At 37.0% G+C, this 11,308-nt stretch overlaps 2 protein-coding genes across 2 annotated transcripts; both read right to left on the bottom strand.

Moving 5' to 3' along the window:
• Positions 1-842: 842 nt before the first annotated feature.
• LOC7481846 (subtilisin-like protease SBT1.3) lies at positions 843-3,524 on the bottom strand. The gene has a single exon (XM_002321825.4). It carries the CDS (start codon positions 3,307-3,309, stop codon positions 973-975), a length of 2,337 nt encoding a protein of 778 aa, XP_002321861.3. The 5' UTR covers positions 3,310-3,524; the 3' UTR covers positions 843-972.
• A 5,691-nt stretch (positions 3,525-9,215) lies between these two features.
• LOC7481845 (3-ketoacyl-CoA synthase 6) lies at positions 9,216-11,062 on the bottom strand. The gene has a single exon (XM_002321824.4). It carries the CDS (start codon positions 10,825-10,827, stop codon positions 9,352-9,354), a length of 1,476 nt encoding a protein of 491 aa, XP_002321860.2. The 5' UTR covers positions 10,828-11,062; the 3' UTR covers positions 9,216-9,351.
• Between the last annotated feature and the right edge of the window lie 246 nt (positions 11,063-11,308).

The raw sequence follows: 11,308 nt of genomic DNA, 5'->3' as shown, positions 1-11,308 counted from the left end.
TGACAACGTTTATCATTCTGCACTAGGCCTGAAGAATGTTTTAATTAAGGGCCATTTCTTGTCGCAGGAGAAAGTGCAAAAATGGGGATTCTGTGTTGTTTTCTAGTTTGCATAGGGGGTTGTGCGTCCAGTGATTGCATTCCATGTACTCCAGAAGAATGGTCCATCAATTCAGTTGAAGAAATTGAGATGTCTAAGGAATATATAGTTAACATGGCTTCGGTGGTGTTTTGCATTACTGAATTTTTAAAAAAAATTCAAGTTTTTTTAGCTTTAAATATTTTTATGTTTTTGAATATGTTAAAAATAAATTCTTACGCTTAACATTTTGCTAGGCTTTTGGCCAGCCATTGCAGAGGTGGAAAATGGATGTGGTTGTTCGGAGACGAGCAGGTTTCACATTTATGGAAAGCTAACCTGCATCTGAGAATACCAAGTGAAAATCTTCACTTTGTATTTACAATATGATATACTTGAGGTCCTTGTCAAGGTCACCTTGACAACATATTTTATTGTTCTAGTTGTTTAAATGATGTAGAAACTGGAGCAAGTAATGTTTTGTCCTGTCTTCACTTAAATTTGACACCTTTTGAAGTGGACAGCTGAGATGAATGAATATGAGTTGTTGGAAAGATAGATACTATAGATGTCCCCTTGCATAACAAATGTTCTTCCTTCCTCCTGTTCTGTCCGTTACCTTGCATCTGTAGGTTAATTGCCACATCAGGTAGGTTCAGTCCAATCCATTCCACTGTACGCCAACACTAATGTAGTGTAGTCTTATCAGGGACTGATCATTACAGTAGTAAGTGACTTATCTGGAGATTGCATGGTGATCAATGTAACAAAAGAGAAAGCATTCGGTTCATTCCATGTGATAAAATAAGTGAGCCTCTTGACTCTTTACAGAACATTCTCATTATTGCAAAGAACATATAAAGATTACCCAAATGTTAAATTCGATAGCATAGGCTATGTAAGTGGTGTCAACCAAGTGATAACAACTGGGCTTCTTACTTTGTGTGCTCCATCCTTCCATACCAAACCTCCAAACTCGGGTATTGTTTGCCTAGTCCTTGTGGTGAAGATGATCTTGTAAGATAGTTTCTGATTTTTCATGGTGAAGTTCAGGATTTCTGGTTCAACTTTGACGGTTGCTCCTTTGAATGGTGAGATTACTGCATGGTATTTTGAAGTAGGAAGGCCAACATTTGTTACGGTTCTGTGAAGGGTCAAAACTTTAATGGATGTATCATCTGGAAAAACTACTGAGATAGCTGGATAGTTCAAATCCCCTGGATTTGCAAGAGAATGTCGACATGATCTGTTTGCGTACTTGCCGAAAACTTTCAGCTGAGTTGGAGTAAGCTTCTGTGTGCAGAGAAAATCAAAGTAATCCTGAGGTTCAATGTCATAAATCAAACCTGGGTCTAGAGCTTTCATGGGGTTTATGTGTCCTGCACCATGATCATAAGGGGTGGAAGGAGTGGTTGCTGAAGCATCTTTCAGTGGATTGTGTGTGTTATCATGAACATAAGCTGTTGTCATCAGTGCTGATTTGATTGCTGCTGGACTCCATTCTGGGTGCCTAGCCTTGAGCAAGGCAGCAATTCCACTAACATGTGGGCAGGACATGGAAGTTCCAGAGAGAATGTTGAACTTAACCCTTCTGTGATCTGTTGGCAAACTTGATGGACCTAAATCACCAGTCCAAGCAGCAAGTATGTTCACACCAGGTGCAAGAACATCAGGTTTCAGAATCTCAAGAGTCAGAAAGTTGGGTCCTCTGGATGAAAATGCTGCCACTACTGGAGAAGGCTTAATTCCCAATCTTGTACCAAGAAAAGCTAGAGTTGCGGTTGCATTTTGACTAGTTAAAGCATAAGTTTTGATCAATTTCCCTTCTTTCTCTCCCACTGCAACGGCTGGAAGTAGGTGACAATCTGCAACCAGCTCCTCTCCATTTGCTGCTGTGTTTGATAGAATCATGCCTACTGCTCCTGCTTCTTTTGCTACCTGGCCCTTTTGAACTCGAGGAGTAATACCGCGGTCACAGATCACAATCTTTCCGGAAACAACACGAGGATTTAGAGTTCCTTCTAGGCACAACGAACTTGGGTCAGGGCTACTAGAGTTGCTACCCATGTAAACTAGAGGATATTGCTTCCTTGTAGACAAAATCCTTTGGCCTCTATAGAGTGAAACTCCAGATATAGTTTTGCCTGTTCCTATCATGGCGGTGGCAGGAAAATCTCTGTCCATGGAGCTAGCACCAACTGTGGTGATCCATGGTGACACGTTGGTGAGGCTGGCAGGGGAAGGTCCTCCATTTCCTGCTGAGCATGAAACAAAAACACCCATCTCCATTGCTCCAAAGGCAGCTATGGACAAACTGTCGCGGTAGTAAGACGAAACCCCACCACCCAAAGATATTGATAAGACATTCACTCCATCAGCTACTGCTCTATCAACTGCAGACAGAATATCTGAACTGAAACATCCACCAGCCCAGCAAACCTTGTAAGCTGCAATTCTAGCCCCAGGTGCCATCCCTCTTGCAGTTCCATAAGCATAGCCCAATAGATTTGCTCCACGAACTGGAGAGCCAGCAACAGTAGCTGCCGTGTGAGTTCCATGACCATCTTGATCTCTTGGTGATTTATACTCATTTTGCTCATTGATTTTGCCAGTAGCTGCTTCGTATCCTCTGTAGAAGACTCTTGCACCGACAATTTTTCTATTACAATGATGTTTCTGAAAAGCCCTGCCTGTCTCACAAATCCCTTTCCAGTGAACAGGCACTGCGGTCATGCCTGTGTCATTGAAGCTTTCACTCTCTGGCCAAATTCCTGTGTCCAGCACTCCCACTATTACATCATGGTCTGCAAGTTTTTCAGACCAGACACTTGTGCTGTCTTCAGGTTCCAGCCGAAGGAACATGGGGCTTCTTGTTGTGTGCAGTTGATATTTAGTCTCTGGGAAAATAGCCACTACTCCATCTGCTTCCTCTAGCCTTGCAGCTTCTTCTTCATTCAACTTAGCGGCAACCCCATGAAAAGCAGTCTCGTAGCTATAAATTATCCTATCCTCCTCATCAGCATCGCCTTCCCCTTGAGGTTCAGACAATACTGACTGTACCTTCGATGAATACCATTCAAGGTGGCTGGTGAAGTATTCAGGCTTTGCAGACTTGTCCATTTGGACAATGTAAGTCTTTCTTGTTAATAGGGTGTTCATTGAAACGACAACATTGAGAGCTAAATAGCTTGTTAGAATGAAAAACAGCCATTTCACTGGATTTCCAAACATTTTCAGGTCAAGAAAGAAGGGGTGTGGGAGAATGAAGTGAAGAGAAAGTAAAGCAGAATGAGAAGGGTTGTGGAGTTAGTGTCTTGACTCTTGAGGCTAAAATATCTCACGGGAAGGGCTAAAGAGAGATATTTACAGCATCCTGCTGTATGTAGTTCAGGTAATTAAAGCAGTTGGTTGTTTCATGAATGCCTGTTGAAGAAAGTTAGGAGGGCTAGCTGGTGGCAGAAGTTAATTCGGTTATGGTCCAATGGGGAACACTATTGGTAATTATGGTTTCAGTTCTCCTGGTACTTCTGGAGGTCCTTATCACCCTCAGGTCTTAATTTTGTTACAGAAAACTTGTGTAATAGAAGCCTGTCTGAGGGGACTGTTAAGGTAAAAAGGGACTAATGGTAACAAAAAAACAGTAGCTTTTAGTGAGTCAAAAAGTGGGACTGTGGAATTAATTATGAGTGTCGCTGAGGTGAGAGTTATGGAGTTGGGCAGAATTTCTTAAATGCTGTTGGGTTCTGCTATATGCAAATTAAGATCTGAACATATGGTCCCTACACTCACAAGAAGCATGTCCTCACCGTCCAGTCTATTTTGAAAAGCAATTTCTATCTCCTTTGATCTTCTCAAGTTTCTTCGAAATGTTAAATAGGAATTAGGGTTCAAAGTTATGTTATTTTAGCCTTGCCTCCACTCTTTGAAGTTCTTGTTTAAAGAGAAGCAAGTACTAACACTCCCATGTGGTGAAAAGTTGAAAGCTGAACACTCATGAATAACGAGGAACCACCTCCCTTCATGTTCAAGGCATGGAGGGTCCTTGTTAAAAAATATTCTTCTTTCAGTCTGCATTAAGCTTTAGGTGCATTTCACTTTTTTAAAGCAACGAGCAATGTTTTAGCTCAAGCCTCTTTAAACAAGAGCTTTCTTGTAGTTATATTAGCACTACTTCTTCTTTTTAATGTCTTATGATTTGATTTTCTCCAAGATAATAATACCCTTGCCACTGATTTTATTTGGTTTGAATAGTGGGTTGATGGAGTAGAAAGGATTGGAAACACTTATTGCAAAAAAAAAAAAAAAAAACTTTGTTTCTTTCTTTTATGCATGGACAACTTGTATTCAATTATAGAGAACAGCTCATCATAGAGAGTGAAAACAGCAGAACCACATTTCCAAAATAACTATGTTTAATTAAAATCCATTTCAAATCAAGCTTGGATTACGAATTTTCAAGGTAAACCTCAAGCCAAGCATGTTTAGTTATAATACAGGCATAGTTGTAGAACTAATATACGTAGCTCTTTTCCCCGTTGTTTAATTTATTGAAATTGATTTTCCAAAAGTGAATTCTAATTGTTGATTAAGGTTGAAGCATGATGGGGCAAGGTCCCATCCCTCCTCCACTTAGGTAAAGCCCTTTTGACAAGACATTAAATTTGAGCAACTGGGTTGGTGAGAAACTAGGAATGTTGATTGGATTAAAGACTTTCTTTTGGCATTGCAACTAGATCCAATCAGCACAGAGATGATCTTAATTTTTGACATAGATATAACTTTTTACCCCATGAAGGCGGATCTGGAGCTCATGTTAGTGGGCAGAAGAGTCGCGTATCATAAGAGGGACTGAATTGAGCAGCTATTCTGATTAATAAGAAATTCTTGAAACTCAAAACTCTCTTCGCAGTGTTTAAACCTGTAATCTTTCTACTTGTGTAAGTTCATCACTCACACCACTGGACTAGAGGTACGCACAGAGAGTTGATTGCTTGGTGAAATATGAGAAAAGTCCCAGTGTGGCAAGGCATTAAAGGCTTTGATGATACGATGAAGGAGGTAAGTAATGTATAAGATTCCACTTAATTGAGAAAATATTTTGTGTTTCGTTGCCTGAGATTTATCAGGGTTTTGAGTTGAATCATTAAGAAGCTAAAGAAGTCGTTGAGAATCGACTTCTTTGATTGCATATTTAAGCAAAAGTTCATGCTATATCGTAAGATTACAATATTGCTTCAGCTTAGCCACCTAAATTGTCAATAATACAGTGCCATGAGAGATGAAATTAGCCAGCCTAGAGAGGAGGAACGGCTGCAAGCTCTGTATTGCAATGACTATTCCATTACGAGGCATTCCATAAGTTAGGCCAGGCTCAGCTTAATTATCCACAAAAAAAATGAGAATGAAGTCATCGTTATACTGATAGAAGACATTTACTTCCTCTGTCTATGTGCTAAATCTAATCCAAGACAGTTTTTGATTATTATCTCTCGACAAAAGAGACATCATGGCACCGCCATGGATGGGGCTACTGCACCACCCTGATTAAAACAAGAAGTATACACATGACACAGCAGTTATGGGCGGGACTCTGTCATATTTACTGCTACTGGCACTCTGGCAGTCTGTCCAACGCCCACATATACTGATATCAACAAACATTGGTGCTCGCATTCAAAGCTCCCTGTTTGCAATTGGGCTCTCATTCATTCATAAAGATAGCAAAGGCCTTGAAAGATGAGACCGCTACAGCTCTGGCTGGCATTCCGACAGGGCACCACAAACGTCGATCAAAACCTCAACATAGCCAGTTAATTGAGAAAATAAGTTTAACTACCAAATTGTCATGCTGATGGGGTAGATGGAAAACTGTTTAGCAGTGAAGGGCTGCATAAATTGGTTGTCTGTCACAATTGGTGAATATTTCCTTTTAATTTCATCCATCGTTGACATTCTATTTTAGCTTTTAAAGACTATTAGTGCCAAGAGAAATACTAAATCAAGGTAAGGTTTATTTTATTATCTATATAAAAATAAAAAAAGTAGAAAAAGGAAACATGTGCACTTCCAGTTTTGAAAATATAAAAATTAATGCCAAAATTGTTCATTTAAATTTATTTATTTTTTATTTTCAATCAAACACGTTTATGTTACTTTCTATTTTATATTGATATATTAATCAAACACAATCACACTACATAAGGTTTTTTTTTTAAAATTTAGATCAGGTTTGTTTTTGTGTTTTAAAAGCGTTTTTGAAAAAAATTAAATTTTTTTTTATTTTTTATTTCAAATTAATATTTTTTAGTGTTTTTAGATTATTTTGATGCGCTGATATAAAAAATAATTTTTAAAAAACAAAAAAATATTATCTTGATACATTTCCGAGTGAAAAGTACTTTAAAAAACAACCACAATTATTTTTAAACACACTTTTAATGTGTATAGAGAGGAGAGTGAAATCATGAACATTGGAAATGGATATAACGAATCAAGGGAAGATTTATACAAAAAGTTAAGTAGATCATTTGTAAGAAATTTACATGACTCTCATGATGATGACTTGATAGTGATAATATAACCAGCTTGTATTCAGATTTTTTTACTAGATTACTTATTGCGTGTCACGCTGTGGGAGGCCAGATCTTTTTTAGTGAAAAAAAAAAAATCGAAGTCACACAGAACTTTGTGGCATCATTATTACACCCAGCTAAAGCTGAGCGGGCCAAATTTAAAATCTTCTAACCAACTCCCTATCTAATCTGGGCTTTAAAGTGTCTGGACACCTGTTTTTTTCGAGCTGCAAGGATATCTCCACTCACTTGATTTGGGTGTAGCTTATCCGGTTTAGCAGTGTCTAGTTTAATATTAGTTGATATTTTTTAAAAAATAAATTTTAATTTTATATTTTAAATAGTTCGGAATGATTTTGTTTTGATGATACTGAGTGAGTGTGTTTAATTTTTTAAAAGATAGATATAATTCATTTGTGATTTTTTTTAGTTTTATATAGATTAAATTTGTTTTTTTTAATATTGATTTTTTATAAATGTAGCCTTGTATTTTTTTTTTTTACTCAATAAATTTTTTGTGTGTTGGTTTCTATTATAAATTTTATGTGTTTTTCTACTACAAATTTATTTTGATAGAGAAATTCATTAAACACAACAAAGTAAATTATCCATATTGCAATGTTAAATATTTTGATATTCATTTGTCGTCCAAGTTTTTACAACATCTTAGTATTCGGTGGTGTTTTATTTTGTTATCAATTTTTTTTATCATGTAGTTAAATAAAAAATAGTTTTGAAAGTCCATAACTAGGTTCATAAGTTTGACGTGTTATCCCGAGTTACTCGGTTAATAGGTTTGACGAGTTTACCTACTGGCCGGATACGTTTTTGTTTTTATTTTTGGTTTGTTAATTTTTTCATTCTCGCGTGATTTAGTTTGAAACTCAAGTTAATTAAATAATTAGGTTACGGGATTTTAAGATTGACCCATTAAATCAAATTTCATAACATAGTTAAAATTTTTTTATATTTTTAATATATTTTTTTATATTTTAAAAAATTTATCCTACCCGCAACAAAACACGGACAACCAACTAGTTATATCAAAAATAAGTAATCCTTCACGACAGAGGAAGAATATTTAGGGGACAGATTTTTGGAAATTGGCCCAATGAGCAGCAAAGAGCCGAAGACATTAATAGCCCATAAAATTTGATTTTAAGAGCTGAAATGAAACCTCTAAAAGCCGTGCTTCGAACCCAAAAATCTTTTATTCTATTGCCTGAAAGCCTGATACTGTTGCACAAATGGCATCAGCCAAGTTCTACTAGAAAATGCCTTCGAATAAATTTGGGGAAAAGTTGGTTAATCAGATTTGCGATCCCTGCTGCGTGCTACCTGATCGCGGTGGTCTGTTGAGTCCCTCTAATTAAATGTATTAGAAATTATGATAGTGAATTTGGGGTGATTTTCTGTGAAAAATTGCTCGAAACAATTGCCTTTAATTTGCAAAACTTGGGCCTAAAACCCTTCCTGTTGACTAAACATCAAACTTTTGACAAATTAAAATACCCTAAATGGAAAACCGGACCTGAAACGTGTACATGATGGATAGAGCTGCTGCTGTATTTCGACAAAAGCTACGGACGTGCGCATGCCTTCAACTCTTCGAAGTAGCAGATGCATGGGTTCTGAGACCAGACCTGAAATCTTGCTCTTCTGTCTGGAAGAAATTATAGAAGTAAGAAGAGCTAAGCAACTTGTTGGTCGATGAATCTGACAATAACATCAAAGGCATCAACCAATCTAATTACATGTGCATTAATGCTGCATTAATTTAGTCAGCACGAGAAAGGCAACGTAGTCACCACTACGGTTGTGTCCGTTTCCGTTAGCTTTTGTGATGAAACAAATACAGTGTGGTATATAAACAAACACGGTAAGGTATTTAGTAATACACTAAACTGTGTTTTATACTATAGGATCCATTAAAAAATTGAGTTTGAAACACAGTTTTTGTGAAGCTGTTTTTACATGTTTTTTTAACCGAGTTTCATAAAACCCTGTTTGTTTTTGCGTTTCAAAAGCGTTTTTGAAAAAAATTGAATTTTTTTTATTTTTTTTGGTGTTTTTAGATCATTTTGATGCGCTAATATCAAAAATAATTTTTTAAAAAATAAAAAAATATTATTCGAATGCATTTTCAAGTAAAAAAACACTTTGAAAAAACAACCACAACCACACTCTTAAACACAACAACAACCAAATATTATATACATGTTTTTTACTATACATAAATTTCAACAATAATTTTTACCAAATACATATCTAATCCAACTAACCATAACTAACCATACTTTTTTAGAACTTATATTTTTAAATCACAACCATAAAAACTATCTCAAAAACAAACATTCTCTAATCATTTCATGACTCTATATATCATGTCCAGTCTCATTTCCACGCTAAACAAGAAAATGGATAGACACTATAACTAACTGTAATTTTTTAAAACTTATAGTCTAGTGACTCTAGTCATTGAATTTTTTATTGGACCTTGTCATTCAGTCTAGGTATATAACTATGATATAAACACATGGCATGATTCTATTATTTTTAAACACGTTATTTATTTAAAATTATATATTTAAATTTCTCTTAGGAGGATTTTTCACAATCTTATTATTCACGAATACATGGAATTCATTTTCATAAATTCAAAACACAATTAATCAGGACTTCATGGGAATAATCCCTTTGACTAAGGGGTGATGGGATATCGATCGATTGAGTCAGCCCATGGGCCTTTACTGGACTCATCAACTATGGGCCGAAAACATTCCCAGACCAGACTACAACATTTTGGCCCAGTTCCCATCCCAAGTACCCACACCTTGTCACCTTTCTTGACCATCCCCTTAGCTTCCATATAAGCCAGCTCATACCACAGCGAAGAAGAAGACTGGTTTCCAAACCTGTGGAGTGTCATCAAAGCAGCCTCATCTTCATTCTCACCAAGCTTCAACCCTTTTGCAATCTCTCTAATTAGTGGCCTCCCTGAAGTTGGCAAGCAAAAATGGTGTATCACGCTCTTAAAATTTGGCACATAAATCTCCCTTGACTTTTCAAAAAATCTCTTTCTAATTGTTGAAACGCCATGCCAAAATTTTTCCAAAGGAGGCAAGATCTGTGCACCAAGAATTTTTATATTAAACCTGAGAACTTCTCCAAAAACTTGGAACACATCGCTGTGGATTGTAACCCCAATTTTTCCTTCAGAATCTTCTTCACGAAATGCAGACATGTAGCTCTTGTCTTCAAAGGATCTTTGGGTTCTTACTGATGAAAAAAGCTTGTATTTTGATGACTTTCTGGCTTCATTTTTGTTTGTAAGCAAGATGGCAGCACTTCCCATTCTAAAGCTACAGTTAAGGAGTAGCTTGGATCTCTCATGACCAGGATACCAACCGGTAGATAAGATTTCAGTGCTAAGAACAACGGCATAGGAGTTCTTGTGAACCTTCAAGAGGTTCTGAGCCATGTCAATGGCTATAGCTCCTGCACCACAACCCATACCAGAAAGGCTAAAACTTCTTACATCATCTCTCATGGAGAACTTGTTGATGATTATGGATGACAGGGAAGGTGAAGGACAGAAGCCACTACAGTTCACTATAAGTATATCAATATCTTGAGGAGAGATTTTAGTTTTGGAGAGGAGGTCTTCCATGATGGGAAGCAGAACCATTTCAGCCTCTTTAATGGATTCTTGTTGATGGGATTTTGGCGGAATGCAGTGTAAGGCTGGAGGGAGATAAGTTTCTTCACCTAGACCAGAAGAAGTGAGGATTTTGGCCATGAAAGCTACACTTTCTTTATCAAAAGACCCAATCTTTGATGCATTTTCAAGGAAAGAAGAGGGGGGGACTTTACAGAAATTTGGTGGTTTGAAACATGAGAAGTCTACAAGGTAGACTGGAGTGGAACTTAGGAAGTAGGGTTCGATGATAAAAATGAAAAGGAAAATAGAAAGCAAGAGGAAATGGAAAATGGGTTTCCATTTTTGAAGGATAAAGATTGCTTCTAGTGAAATCACAAGTGCAAGAGTGGAAAGTCTTAGAACTTCCAAGAGAGTTGAGAGGAGATGCTTGAATAGCAGAGAGTGAGGGCCGTGGTTGGCCTTAGAAAGAGGTTCCATTGAGAGAGATAGAGGGATGGGGAGAGAGTCAGCTGTCATGGAGTGGTGGTTTCCCTAAGGTCTCTTTCCGATCAGAAGGGTTTAAATAGAAGGTGTCGGTATGGTCTGTGTGGTGACTTCCAAGGTATGCTTAAACAAATTTTCATGGAGTGTTGCAAATCCAAATTGCTTCCAGCTTGGATAAAAGAATCAAATAAATAAGCTTCCAACTTGGATATTTTTAAATCTCAAGATAATGCCACAGCCCACAGATGATAAACATCCAGTTAAGTTTTCTCTCACCACTCAATGGGAGGCAGAGCTGCGATGGAGCAAGCTATAACCCAAGTGGTGATAGAATAACGTGGTTGCATGGTGGAGAGTGACGTTAATTTTCTGACTACAAGGCATGGGCATGAGTTCACGGATTTTAAATAATAAATGTTAAATCTTGGCATGACCCAGCATATTGATATATGAAAGTATAGGAAATTTGGGATTTTAAAAAATCAAATAAGATATTCATTTATTAAAATTTATT

This window comes from Populus trichocarpa, chromosome 15 (assembly GCF_000002775.5).
Source record: "Populus trichocarpa isolate Nisqually-1 chromosome 15, P.trichocarpa_v4.1, whole genome shotgun sequence".
NCBI lineage: Eukaryota > Viridiplantae > Streptophyta > Magnoliopsida > Malpighiales > Salicaceae > Populus > Populus trichocarpa.
The sequence above is the reverse complement of the archived record's forward strand: the minus strand, read 5'-3'. Positions and strand labels throughout refer to the sequence as shown.

Coding starts and splice junctions, on each gene's coding strand:
- LOC7481845 (XM_002321824.4), bottom strand. CDS start 10,827: ATGACAGCTGACTCTCTCCCCATCCCTCTATCTCTCTCAATGGAACCT.
- LOC7481846 (XM_002321825.4), bottom strand. CDS start 3,309: ATGTTTGGAAATCCAGTGAAATGGCTGTTTTTCATTCTAACAAGCTAT.